The sequence below is a fragment of the Phocoena sinus genome, chromosome 8 (assembly GCF_008692025.1).
Source record: "Phocoena sinus isolate mPhoSin1 chromosome 8, mPhoSin1.pri, whole genome shotgun sequence".
Classification (NCBI taxonomy): Eukaryota; Metazoa; Chordata; class Mammalia; order Artiodactyla; family Phocoenidae; genus Phocoena; species Phocoena sinus.
The window spans coordinates 21,625,714-21,640,528 of NC_045770.1; the positions used below are offsets into that span (position 1 = coordinate 21,625,714).

Here is a 14,815-nt window from a genome sequence, read left to right on the forward strand (position 1 = left end):
GGCTCAGCGCGCGGCGCCTGGCGCCGAGGGGCGGGCCCGAGGCGGGGCGGCCGCGGCGCTGACGGGCGGTCGCCGCCGCAATCGCCTGCAGCTGCGGTGCCGAGCGCTGGCGGCTGTACATGGCCCCGACGGGAGGCGCGCGGCTCGCACTCGGAGCCCGGCTCGCCGCTTGAGCTCGGCGCCCGCCTTGGCCTCGCGCGTCCTCGCCCGTCCGGCTAACGTCCCACGGACATGCCCGCGTAGCCTCCTCCTGGGCTGGGATTTGCTTGAAAGTCCTCTTCATGGAAGCGATGTCCCCCCAGCAGGAGACTCTAGGGGGGCAGCCGGCGCGCTCCTCTTCCCTGACAGGAGTGTCTCGGATCGCGGGCGCCCCCGGAACCAAGAAGGTGAGGACGCCGAGCGGGGCCCGGCGCCCGCCGCCGCCGCGCGGGCCGGACGCCGCAGGGATTTAACGCTCGAGGCCCGCGTTATTCGTCTGAGGCCATTCTCGCCTTCCCGTTTCCCAAGTTACCCCGTCACCCCTGGGTTTTTCGCGCCTAGAGTCTCAGTCGCTCTCGGAGCGGACCCGGCAGCCTCCCTCCCCGTCTCCATCCGCCGCGGGACCCGCCCCCCCTCCCTCAGGCGGGGCGCGCGGCCCGGGTTTGGGGCATCGCCCTTACCGGCCCCTCTGGGTGCCCAGCCCCGGGGTTCCCTGAGGTACCCCGGAAGCTCACCGTCCCTTGACGGGGTCAGCTCTGAGGTCGTCAGGGCAGCGGCGTCCGCCCGTGTGCGGCTACCGCGCTGAGGAAGGTAGGCGGCCGGGCTGCGGCGCCTGCGGGGCTCAGCCCCTCACCTGGACGCGGCCTCTCCGCGATATTTTGCTGGGGGTGGCCGGGAAGAGGTGCCTGCGCCCCACAGAACGACTCCCGGTCGACGCCCGGGGACGCGGAGGGCCGGTTCGGCTTGGATTGGGCTGGGTGGGGCGGGTGGGCTGCGGCGGAGGGGCCTTCACCCTACGCTTGTCCCCTGGCCCTCGGGGCTTGGCGGGGCTGGAGAGGGGTTGGGTGTCGGTGTGGGCGTGCGGGCGGCGCGCGTGGCCCCTGACAAAGCTGGGAGGAGGGATGCGGGCAACAACTTGTAGCGTTCCTTTCGGATAAACACGGCCGCCGAGCGGCGTGCGGATTCTGATGGGGTCAGGTTTCTTTGGAACTGTTCCCTCAGCAAGTGCACGTGGCCGCGAGATGCCGGCCTCTGCTGCTCGGCTCTCGGAGGAATTGATTCGGGTGTTTTTAGCCGTGTCTGCCCTCGCTCCTCCCCTCCCCCAAAACCTGATATTTGGCTTTTTTTCTCTGTGTCCTGGTGGTTCCCTTACAGCTTCTGTGGAGAAAAATTGGGATTAGAGGGATAACCTAACTCATCCTTAAGAAATGTCTTGAGGCACTGCATTTGCATCATTGGAACCTTAAGGGGCTACGCAGGCTCCCCTGATTGTCCGGATCTTACTGCCTTTCATGACTCTTCCCAACAGGATCCTGGGTTGGCTAGAGGTCAGTGGAAGAGTGGTGAGATCGGTGCAGAGTAAAAGTGTGTGTGAGCTCCCAAGGACCTTGACCGTGTCGCGGAGCCATCTAGGAGTGTCAGTGAACTTGATGTTGTATCGGCTGTAGTGCTGGTTCAAGCCTTTGATGTATGGAGGCTGCGGTTTGTCCTTGTCGCTTTTCCCCTTCAGAGATGCAGGGAGGGAGGGAGAGAATTTACTAGGTTAGTGCTATATGAATTTTCAGTAATTAACATAGGTTTTAAAGCAGTTTTTATTCCTGTAAATTTAAGGAATTGGGGGAAATAAAGTATTTGTATTCCAGAACAGATCTCATCCTTTTTTACTAACGGTAATTAAGCGAGAAAGCATGAGAGTAGCTTGATCTATCAAGAAGTACTTGTCTTGGGCTTCCCTGGCGCAGTGGTTGAGAGTCCGCCTGCCGATGCGGGGGACACGGGTTCGTGCCCCGGTCCGGGAAGATCCCACCGTGCCGTGGAGCGGCTGGGCCCGTGAGCCATGGCCGCTGACCCTGCGCGTCTGGAGCCTGTGCTCTGCAATGGGAGAGGCCACAACAGTGAGAGGCCCGAGCACCGCAAAGTACTTGTCCAATAAATGAAGGGCTGCTGGGCATCTTAAGCCATTGTCCTTAAGATGCTGTCCTTCATTATAAATGATTTGTCACATTACCAATCTAGTCTTTTCCTTTTAAAATTTTGCCAGTCTGGTCTTTCTACAGCTTTTTACTCCCTTTAGGGTGAGAGTGAGGTTGAAGCACTGTTTTATTTTGCTTTTAATATTTTTTTTTCCAGAAAAGTGCATCTCTGCCTGTTTTAAATGTTAGTAGGCATATCTGTTTGATTTCAGACCTCCATAGCAATAGAAAATAATAATAATAAAAGAATATTTCCAAATTGTAGCTCACAGAATCATTGCCATTACACTCTCATGGACCACAATCTTTTTGTATCCCCAGTACTCAACAGATTGATCTTTTATGTTTCATCGGCCTTTTTAGTGTTTGGTAGTCCTAGTGAGTCATGAGACTTATTTCTTAAAAAGTCTACTATATGGTTGTACTGTTAATTACTAAGACTTGGATCAGTGTTGTTTAAACTGCCAGTTACAATCAACATTTTAAAAAATGAAATAGAACAGAAAATATTGGCACAGTGGTAAGAGTAAAGATTGCTTTGTGTAACTTTTTTCTCTGTTTCATTTATATATATGTGCATTTTGGGCAGCGATGTAAAATGTGTTTCTTACTGAACAGTCAGAATTTTTTTTTAACATCTTTATTGGAGCATAATTGCTTTACAATGGTGTGTTAGTTTCTGCTTTATAACAAAGTGAATCAGCTATACATATACATATATCTCCATATCTCCTCCCTCTTGTGTCTCCCTCCCACCCTCCCTATCCCACCCCAGAACTTTTACAGTTTCCTATTTGTGAAATGAAAAATAACAATAGTACCTAAGTCCTCAAGATAGGAAAATTAAATGTGAAATTGAGTGAATATTAATATATAATAGCACTCAATAAGTGATGGCTCTTATTTGTACTTCCCCACCATGTCTGTAATTCACACTACTATGTCCCAGTTGTTCAAGCTAAAAATCTAGAATTTGTTTTCAACTACTGGCATTTATTTCCTCAGTCTACAACAACCATCAGAAAGGCCAGTCGAATATCACTTCAAAACATATCTTGAATTTCTCCACTTTCATCTCTGCTGCTGCCATTGTAGTCGAAGCCAAACCACCACCATCTCTCACTTGAACATTTGCAGAAATTCCCTAACTTGTCTAACACCTTTTTTGATTTTCCCTGACCTAGTCTCCATTTAGAAGCACCAGAATGATCTTTAAAAATTTAAATTGATCACGTTCCTCACTGCTTAAAATCTTGTGGTGGCTTTCCATCATATTTAGAATAAAATTCAGACTCCTGTACTTAGCCCTCCCTACTTCATTCCCCTCATCTGCCTTTTCTGCTTTGCTTGTGTATTCTCCAGCCACATGGGCCTTCCTTTTCACACATTGAGTCATCACATTCATTCTGTTCTGAGGCTTTGGTGTTGCTATTCCCTTTTTGTCTTTTTTTTTTTTGCCACACATCTTTGCAGTGTTGATTCTTTCTAATTGTTCTGATCTTAGGTTATCCCAGAGGCCTGTCCTGACTACCTAAGTGGAAGTTGCCTCTCAGTCATGTTCTGTACCTTCTGTTTTATTCTCATTTTAACATTCAGCCTTGCCTTACATATTATTATTTACTTCCTTGTTGTGTTACCTGAACTTCTCACCAGATTGTGAAAACCATGAGAATAGGGACATTATCTGTATTGTTCAAGGCAGCTGCCCAGTGCCAAGGACAGTGCTACATATTAGATACTCATTAAATATAAGCTGGGTTACATACGGCAGTGAACAGGGACAGATATGCCCCTGTGTTCAGAGTTTATGATTTAGAGCAAGATCAGCAAACCTTTTCTTAGAGAGCCAGCTAGTGAATAACTTAGGTTTGTAGACCGTAAGGTCTACAGCTAGACCCACTACGCAATTGTAGTACTAGAGCAGCCATAGACAATATGTAAATGAATGGGCACAGCTATGTTCCAATAAAACTTTATTTAGAAAAACAGGAGGTGAATCCCTGGTGTTGTTTGCTGACCTCTAGAGCATGACTGTTGACTAGAACTTTCTGCAGTGAGAGAACTGCTCTTTTTTTTGCTTGTTTTTTTGTGTTTTTTTGCAGTATGCGGGCCTCTCACTGTTGTGGCCTCTCCCGCTGCGGAGCACAGGCTCCGGCTCAGTGGCCATGGCTCACAGGCCCAGTGGCTCCGCGGCATGTGGGATCTTCCCGGACCGGGGCACGAACCCGTGTCCCCTGCATCGGCAAGCGGACTCTCAACCACTGTGCCACCAGGGAAGCCCGAGAAGTGCTCTTTATTTACAGTGTACAATTTGTTGCTTTGGATAGTGCATTATGGATAGAATTCTGGATAATTCTTCTGGATAACATATCCTTGAGCATATCCACGTTTGGGCAGAACAGTTTTTGTGAAATGAAATGGCAGCACATATTAGAATAATTTCAGTTAGGGATGATTTGTGTCATTTTCAAGCCCCCGACCCTTTGGTTTCACATACTAATTGAAAAGTCTTTAAATAAGGTAGGTTGTGGGGAGGGAAGAGAGACTTACAGGAACAGAAAATCAGTCAAAACAAAAGGATTTTAAAATAGCTCCAACATTTAAAAATGTAACAGCTACTATTATACACTTCATTCTGGCTTTTCTTTCTACATTCTCTGGGTCCAAATCTGTTTATAGCAGTTTATGGTACAACACCCCTGAGAGCCAACTTTAAGCCATGTGTGTGTCTTGCAATTGGGGTTTGAATGAAGCATCTTTGTGTGTAAGACTTGGTTTTATTCTTTAATACTGAGAAAAATATTATGCTCATGGTTAAGCCAGTATCCTACTGAATACTTTTCTGATGTTATTCACAAAATGAGTGGCATAAAATCGGGTACATGAGATTGTTTTGGCTGAGAGCAGTCTGGAATTATCAAAAACTGAATTAGATCAGAAAGAGCCTGTTATCACCGGTGTGACCTCTGAACTTCTGGCTGTACTTCGTTTCTTTGTTTGTAAAATAGGGGTAATAATCCATATCCTGTATATCTCACAAAGTTGTTTTTTATGGGTCAAAAGAAGAAAGAATATAAAAACACTTTCGAAAAAAGTGCAGAGGCCATTAGTAATTTTTACCAGGTGATATCTGTAAAGCAATAAAAAAGTTTTATTTCATTGGATTTAATACAAGAACATTTACATGCAAATGAGTGAATGCTATTTGTCTTATTCAGCTCGGGTTGCTGTAACAAAATACCATAACCTGGTGGCTTAAACAAAGGACATTTATTTCCTGCAGTTGTAGAGGCTATGAATTCCCATGATCCGGGTGCCAGCCAATTCAGTTCCTGCTGAGAGCCCTCTTCTTGGCTTCCAGTTCTTTCTGTGTCCTCACATGGGAGACAGAGTGAGAAGAAAGAGTGAGGAAGGTGAGGGGGAAGAAGGGGAGGGAGAGGTAGTGAGAGAGATGGAGGTGGAGTTAGATATCTTTGGTTTCTTCTCATAAAGGCACTAACCTTGTCATGGGGCCCCATTCTCATGACCTCATCTCAGCCTAATCACCTCCCATAGACCCCACCTCTTAATACCATTACATTGGAGGTTAGGGCTTCAACATATGAATTTGGGGTGGGGGGAGAACAAGTATTTGGCCCATAACACTAACCATCAAAGCAGTCACCCTTGAATGTCATAAATATCAAATATTGTAAGGTAGAAACCTGAGGAAAAAGATAAGAGTTTACTGTTTATAATATACGGAAAAGTAAAGGAAATTTTTCAAAAAACTTCTTTAACTAAATGCCTAACTATACATAATACACATTGATTATAATATATGGAGTAGGCATTATTAATGTACTCTTAGAGAGGAAGGAACTGAGCCCTGCCAAGGCTGCATGTAGTAAGCAGCAGAGCTGGAATTTGAACCCAGATCTTCTAACTCTATTTCTCTTTCCAGCTAGATTATAGATGCATTTTTTATTGTTTATAACATAAGACGTAGGGGAGAGTAGATGTGAATTTTATATAAGCAGTTGAACAAGCCATATTTGAGAAGTTTTTCTCCTGAGAGATAATTTTGTTCTTCAGGGAGCAGAGTCTCTACATTCTCCGTGTACCACAGAATATTATGTTCACTGCTGCCATTAGGTAAATGTTAGGTAAATGTATTAGTCAAGGTTCTCCAGAAAAACAGACCAGTAGGAGTCCCATGATTGCCGTCTGCAGAAAAGTTGGTGGTGTAATTCACCACCATCTTTTCCTGAGGACAGGAAGAAATGAAATGTTCCAGCTGGACAGTGAGGGAGGAAAAAGGGGCAAATTCCTCCTTCCTCCACTTTTTGTTCTGTAAAAGTCCTCAAGGGATTGAATGATGCCCACCCGCATTGGGGAAGACAACCTACATTACTGAGTCCACCAATTCAAATGCTGATTTCATCTGGAAATGCCTTCACAGACACACCCAGAAATAATGTATAATCTGAGCATGCCATGGACAGTCAAGTTGACACATAAAATTAACCATCATAGTAAATATTGACTAATAGTGATAATCAGTGACACAATCATTGCTATAATTTCTTTGGAAATTTGTGATCTTTATCCCTTGGTATCTGTCATCTGTCATTTTCAGATGTTTTATATAAGGCACTCATATTTCAGGAGCTCTTTAGCCAGGCCTGCTTTCCACATTGATGCTGTTGGAAAACTTGGCATATTCTCCAAACTCATAGAAATATATTTCAAAGTTATGTGTGGGTGCACAGAATCCTATGCCTCAGTTGTTTCCACCGTGGAAAATTGTGTGTGGGAAACCCAGCTGAAACTCTCAATTCAGTAAACATTTTGATATCATGAATCTTGAGTGTAGGAAAAAACTTGCTTCCATAGTCATCTTCACTTAAAATGTGAACACAGCAGTGCATTTTAACATAGCAAAAGAAAAATTAATTTTTGTGACTCTGACATTCATATATTAGAACAGAATATGTTGTTTTTTATGAAATGAAAGTTAAAGATACTTTATTTTTACACATTCTTTACACATTTGTGTAAAAAGTAATTATTAATTTTGAATATTGAGTCCTCAAAGTTAAATAGAGAGTTGTAACTTATAGACTGAAAATTCACAAGTCACAGATATCTAAATGGTGCAGTTGCTTTTTGGTTCTGAAATGAAGTTTGTTGTGAAGCAATTTATAACTCTTTCCCTTCACCATTCTTCTGATTTAGGGTTTGGTGAAAGGTCTGCGGGATAAGAGGTGGAACATATTCAGTAGACTGGGAGAAGTGAGACAGCTGATAGCATCTTCAGAAAGTGAAAACTTGAACTTCAATAATTTGGGTGTCTGAATTCTTTCACTGTTCTTATCCTGCCATCCAGGACTTGGTGGTTCTTCTTTTCAAAGTAAAGATGTCTTGTGCCTTATAGGACCACATACAACTTAACAAACATCTGTGATTATAAAACTTGCCTTCTTAGAAGGTATCAGTAGCTGAAAATACACTAGACTTCAATTTAAATTGCTGCTAAAACATGTTATAAACTACACAGTGTCACAAAAATAAATAGGTATATAATATCAAGGTTAGATATGTGTGTGTTTACCAACTTATATGTACATACACTCATATAAACAGTGCTTTGAGGACATATATGTACATTTAATTATTGTGATTTGATGGAGTTTCATGACTCATACCCCTCAGTCTCCAGAGTATTTGGCAAAAACCTCTGTTACAGGCTGAATGTTTGTGTCCTCCCGAAACTCAGATTTTGAGGCTGTAACCCCCATTATGATAATACAATTGACCCTTGAACAATGTGGGGGTTAAGGGTGCTGACCCTCCACGCAGTCAAAAATCCACTTAGAACTTTACAGTGGGCACTCTTTATCCATGGTTCTGCATCCACGTGTTCAACCAACCTCATATAGTTTAGTACTATAGTCTGTATTTATTGAAAAAAATTTCATATGTAAGTGGACCTGCACAGTTCAGATCTGTGTCCTTCAAGGGTCAACTGTATTTGGAGATAGGGGAAATAATTAGCTTAGAAGAGGTCATGAAGGCAGAATCCCCATGATGGGATTACTGCCCTTATAAGAGACCAGAAAGCTTGCTCTCTGTGTACCCCATGTGAGGGTACAACAAAAAGGCAGCTGTCTGCAAAGCAGGAAGAGGGCCGTCACCAAGAATTAAATCTGCTGACACCTTGACCTTGGACTTCCTAGCCTCCAGAACCATGAGAAATAAGTTTGTGTCATTTAAATCATCCAGTCTGTGTTATTTTGGTATAGTAAGTAGCCTGAGCTTGCTGACTACCTTTATTATTATTTTTTAAGATTTATTTATTTATTTATTTAATTTACTTTTTGCTGCGTCGGGTCTTAGTTGCGGCACGCAGGATCTTCGCTGAGACATGCAGGATCTTTTGTTGCAGCGTGCGGTCTTCTCTCTAGTTGTGACATGCGGACTCCAGAGCACATGGGCTCTGTAGTTTGCGGCATGCTGGCTCTAGTTGAGGCATATGGGCTTAGTTGCCCCGTGGCATGTGGGATCTTTGTTCCCTGACCAGGGATGGAACCCGTGGCCCCTGCACTGTAAAGTGGATTCTTTACCACTGGCCACCAGGGAAGTCCCCAGACTACCTTTAAAATAAACTTTCATTGAGGTGAAAGTTTGCTTTCCTGTTCTGTTGGTATAGCAAGTGTTCTAGATCGCAGGGACTCTAAGGCTCTAATGTGTGCAGAAAGCCTTCAAGGTGAATGCTCAATTCGTTAGTAGCCACAGCAGCAGTTTTTTGAAGCAGCCTAGGATGGGGTGATGTTTAGCTTTTGTTTGCTTATGGAAGACTTAGCCACAATGTGGGAGGCTGGAAGGGGATCAGAGGAAACTGCCTTTTGTCAGCCACCAGTAATGGGGCTGGTAGGCAACATAGCCAGTTTATTTTATAATTTTGTTTCAGTCTGATTTTCTTTATCCAGGACAAGTTTAGATTAGAAACATCCAACCGACAGCAGAAATAGCTCTATCAGTATGTCACTGCTGTGCTGAGCAGCCTTGACCTAATTTTGACAGACAGCTGTCACATGACACAACTGAAAGGTAAGGCCTGTTTCTGGATGTCTGGTCACTTGTGCGTGGACTCTGAAAATGGAATGTATGTGTGCCCACATCAGCTCATATTTCAAAGATCTGGAAAACCCAACTGCTCTGTGGCCTTTTGCTTTCCCTGTTTACCTTCATCCTAATTTATACCTAGGAGAGTGTCTGTATTTCCTCTTCTACCCCTACATTCACCATCTGGAACCTCAGCTTCCACAGTAGACATTATGAGGTTACAGTATATCTGAATCTGATCGGATCTTGGCCTGTTTTTTGTTTGTTTGTTTGTTTTGTTTTTTGCGGCACGCGGGCCTCTCACTGTTGTGGCCTCTCCCTTTGCGGAGCACAGGCTCCGGATGCCCAGGCTCAGCGGCCATGGCTCACGGGCCCAGCCACTCCACGGCTCGTGGGATCTTCCCGGACCGGGGCACGAACCCATGTACCCTGCATCGGCAGGTGGACTCTCAACCACTGCACCACCAGGGAAGCCCTTGGCCTGTTTTTTATTCTTATTTGATACACTCTGGTTTTTACCATTATGGTTTTTGGATTTGATCACTGTACTCTTCCCCTCTGCAGGAGGAAGTGAGAGGTTGCCGAGTTTTCCAACCATGTCTGATACATTCAAGCCTCTTAGCCTTCATGCAGGTGGATGGGCACTGGGGAACCAGAGAACCCCTTTGTCACAGTGTGCCATGGATGTAGAAATAATAGCACTTCGTATGGACTGTGATGTGAAAAATTTGGTGAAGCCCTGCCCTGTAAGGGAATATTAGGGATAGACCATTGGTGATCAACCTTGCCTACTCCAGGGTGCTACTAAAGGGAATCATGACAGGAGGTTGAAACTGGTAGCTTTGCCAAAGAAGAAAGTCTAGCCAACTTGAAGGCACATAGTGGTGCTCCAGAAGTCTGCATGGGTAGGGTAGAGACAGAGGAACAAATAATAATGTAGAAGGGGAGTTCTACTGTCCTCATATTTATTACATACAGTACTTAAGCACTCCAAAGCATTACTTTGTATGTTATACTATCATGGTGCTTTCCCTGTCAAAGGACTTTCACATATATAATCTTTTTTGATTCTTTGTGGTAGGTCAAACAGTCATGTCATTTTACAGAGAAGACTCTGAGAAGTGATAGAACCAGGATCCAGAATTTAGGTCCAATGTTTTCTAGCCCAGTGCCAATTCTTCTACATTACATAGATTCTCAGGTTTGTTATTTTATTTCAAAGTTCTTGTCTCACAGAAAGAGGAAAGATAGCCAAAAGTAGAAACATTTCTTTCTTAATTTCAGAAAGAAATTATATCCCTTTATAATAGTCTGGGCTGTGATGATATTTGTTTTAATTAAATGCTCAAACTGATTTTGGCTGGGATGATTATGAGTAAATAGAAGATCATACTCATCACAGACAAAAGTGACAATAGTGGGAAGCTTCAGCTCATCCAGTGGTCAAAACCTTGTGGTAATAGGACATAGAAGCAAGGGGCAGGGGTAAAAATAATTTCCTTGTTCCCTTGCAGGGCCGATGTCTTTGAGATATGTCTCTGCAAATAAGTGCTGCAGACATGTACGGAAGACAAGAAAGAAATAGTTCATTGCTCACTAAATTGTACAGATAAGCCACAAAGGATTAGAGTCAAATTTGAGTAAGGTAATTTGTAAATTTGATTAAACATTTTTTTTCTATCTTTGAAAGTTTAGAGTTCTTAAAAGCTTTCCTCAAAGTCCTTATTTTAACGTTATGCTAATTTTAAATGTTTGAAAGTGACTTTAGTACATTTGACTTAAATTCAACTGAAATGCTTGAATTTTTTTCTTCATAAAGTGACTGGAACAAAGCAAAGTATGAAAAATTGTAGTCCATCTGACTTAACTCTTTCATCCTGGTCCTTTCTTTTGATAGGCTTTTTTTCCTTTAAATCTCTATGAGAACTGAGAATGACCAGATTCAGAGTGATTTAGAGGTTCCAAAAATAGCTCTGTATCTTCTGGTTGACATGAAGTTAAAATTCCAGTGAGAGATTACATATAGGTTTCTTTTTAAAAAAAATTTTTAATTAATTAGTTTATTTTTGGCTGTGTTGGGTCTTCATTGCTGCACGCGGGCTTTCTCTAGTTGTGGCAAGTGGGGGCTACTCTTTGTTGTGGTGTGAGGGCTTCTCACTGTGGTGGCTTCTCTTGTTGCAGAGCACGGGCTCTAGGCACACAGGCTTCAGTAGTTGTGGCACGCGGGCTCTAGAGCACAGGCTCAGTAGTTGTGGCGCACAGGCTTAGTTGCTCCGCAGCATGTGGGATCTTCCCAGACCAGGGCTGGAACCCGTGTCCCCTGCATTGGCAGGCGGATTCTTAACCACTGCACCACCAGAGAAGTCCTACATATAGGTTTTTAATATAAACGGTGTTTTATGCGTTGTTGAAAATAAAAGAACAAAACTTTTTTCTTCGATAACCTGCTTACAATCTTAGTTTCCTACGTAGGCACACTTGCATTACCACCTTAAACTCTCAGGTATTGGTAGCGTTAATTCATTGATTTAACACACAGCTGTTGAGAATTTACTATGTGGAAATGCTGAGTAGGGCACTGGAGGAATAGGGAAGGAATAGTGGCAAACCACAATAAGCAGGTGGGCATATTCCTCAGATCTCTGAGGAATTCAAATGGAGAGCCACTCAGATATTTTGTACAAAAACATGTTGGACAAAAAACAAATAAGTAATTTCCATTTTAATGTAAATATACTTCAGATGATTATTATATGAGTAAGGAAAATTATAGCTTCTGGCTATGAACCAGTTTGCTGGGCTGGAGCCCAGTAGTTTAGTAGTTTGGTAGTTAATTTTTGTTGCTGTTGTTTTTGTTTTTTTCATTTTAACAGCCTTGTTGAGATATAATTTATATACCATTTATCCACTTAAAAGTGGATTCAGTGGTTTTTAGTATATTCCTAGAATTGTGCATTCATTTCCACAATTTTAGAACATTTTCATTACCACAAAAAGAAACACTGCACCTGTTAGCCATTACATCCCAATTCCCTCATCCCCTAAACCCCAGGCAAGCACTAATCTAAGTTCCTATAGATTTGTTTATTCTGGATATTTCATTTAAGTGGAGTCATATAGTATGTGGTCCTTTGTGACTGACTTCTTTTAATTAGCATGATGTTTTCAAGGTTCATCCATGTTGTTGCACATTTCATGGCTTCTTTTCTTTTATTGGCAAGTAATATTCTATTTTATGGATGTACCACATTTTGTTTATGCATTCATCAGTTGATGGACATTGGGGTTGTTTCCACTTTTTGACTATTGTGAACAATGTTGCTGTGAACATTCATGTACATGTTTTTGTGTGGACATATATTTTCCTTTCTCTTGGTTATATACCCAAGAGGAATTTCAGGATCATATGGTAACTCTATGTTTAGCCATTTGCAGAACTTACAAACTGTTTTGCAAAGTGACAGCGCCATTTTACATTCCCACTAGCAGTGAATAACAGTTCAATTTATCCACATCCTCATACTTGTTATTTATTTGTCTTTTTTATTGTACCCATCCTGATGAGTATAAAGTGGTATTTCAGAGTTTTGATTTGCATTTCCCTGATGGCTAATGATGTTGAGCACCTTTTCATGTGCTTATTGGCCATTTATATATCTCCTTAGGAGAACTGTCTATTCAGATCCTTTGCCCATTTTTAAACTAGCTTACTTGTGTTTATTGAATTGTAACAGTTCCTTAAATTTAAATATTCTGGATACAAATCCCTTATCAGATACATGATTTGCAAAAATGTTCTCCCATTCTGTAGGTTTTCTTTTCACTTCCTTAATAGTGTCCATTGAAGCACAGAAGTTTTAACCTTGATGATGTCCAATTTATCTGTGTTTTTTTTGTTGTTGTTTGTGCTTTTGGTCATATCTAAGAAACCATTGCCTAATCCACGGTCACAGATATTTATGCCTATATTTTCTTCTAAAATTTTTACAGTTTCAGCTCTTTTAGATCGTTGATCCATTTTGAGTTAATTTTTGTATATGGTGTGAGATAGGAGTCCAACTTCATTCTTTTGCATGTGGATATCCACTTGTCCCAGCACCATTTGTTGGCAAGGAATTAAGTTGCCAACAAGTTAAAAGAATCATCAGACAAATGTTTACCATGAAACTCAATGGTAATGTAAATGTCAACACTATGTCAAAAGATGTAGTTTGCAATGTACAAGGATGATTCTACCATCCAGTTCCATAGCAAATGCTTATATTTCCTTAGTGACAGCATTCCAGCAGAACCCCTTTAAGTAAGTTTGTTTATGTTTCTGTGTGTGTGTTTGGGCGCAGTAGTGTAGATGTGGACAATGAGTGGATTTTTAAATTTACTTAAAACCTTCATCTATTGAGTATATACTTTGTACCAGGTATTGTATGTACTAGGCTCTAGGAATGCAAAGATAGGTCTGCTACAGAGTAGAATTTCAGTAGTTGTTGAGGACGGGAGAAAGTTTGGAAATAAGATGTAGTCCTTGCTCTCTAGAAAGGGGCAGAAAGATAATTATAATCTGAAATGCTATAACTGAGGCATAGCTGTGAAGCAAGTTAGGAACACAGAGAGTTCAACATTTAGTTCATCCAACTGATTAAAAAAAGAATTGAAGTGGAAAGCACCTTGCACGTTAGCTGGTAAAGTTGCTACAGTTTTGTGTTATTATTGAAACATGAAAGAAAAATGAAGTACAGGCATTTGGGTCTCATCTTCACTTATGATCTCCATTCATTTACTCTTTGGCGGAATAGTTTTTTTGCCTCTGATACTGAATATAGCTGCAGAGGAGACAGCTTAGAAAACCAAAGATCTAATTTCCCTCTAGTGCTTAAACCTTGGCAAATGGTACAAAATCAAGAAAATCATTTCTAAAAGATTAATGCAGTTGATTTTTTCCCTAATGTTTAGTTTGTCAATTTAGAAGATTACCTTTTAAAAATTACTCAGTTTCAGAATGGCACCCAATGTTTATGAGGTAATCTCAATATAGACATCAAGCACTTGGGCATTCTGGAAAACCACCGTGGATTACGATTTTTAAGCTAACAAAGAAACCTACACTGTTTTAAACCTATTTTCTGTTTCCTGTGAGGCAAACGATCATAGTTTTCCCTGTCACTGAACAACTGGGAAATTTGTTGGTGCTGGTACAATATAAGTATAGCCTCAGTCTGTCCTGACAAGTTTGTAGTATTGTACATTTAGAAAGGAATCGATAGTCTCCTTCTATTTCCATGTATTATATTTCACACAGTTGTTATAAACAAAAAGAAAATCCAAGTCTTTATTGCCTGAGAACAGATTCTTTGATAGATATGTGAAGTTTTTTGAAGTCACCATTGGTTCTTTGTTTTGCTATACTTTTGAGCAAAAGAAAGAGATATGTATTTTGAATGAATTAATACCTAGGCTCCCATTATATTGACAACTCTTAAGACTTTTTATTACTTACAAGAGAAATGAATCCTACAAATTCTAAATTCATTTTGTATATA

General features: G+C 41.8%; 1 protein-coding gene across 1 annotated transcript in view; it reads left to right on the top strand.

Moving 5' to 3' along the window:
* The first annotated feature begins 221 nt into the window (after window positions 1-221).
* The window catches only part of ARHGAP20 (Rho GTPase activating protein 20), a 149,227-nt gene continuing 134,633 nt past the window's right edge, over window positions 222-14,815 (top strand). Inside the window, exon 1 of the mRNA XM_032640504.1 lies at window positions 222-386. Coding sequence (XP_032496395.1) covers window positions 282-386 — 105 coding nt within the window. The 5' untranslated portion in view covers window positions 222-281. The remainder of the gene's footprint in view (window positions 387-14,815) is intronic.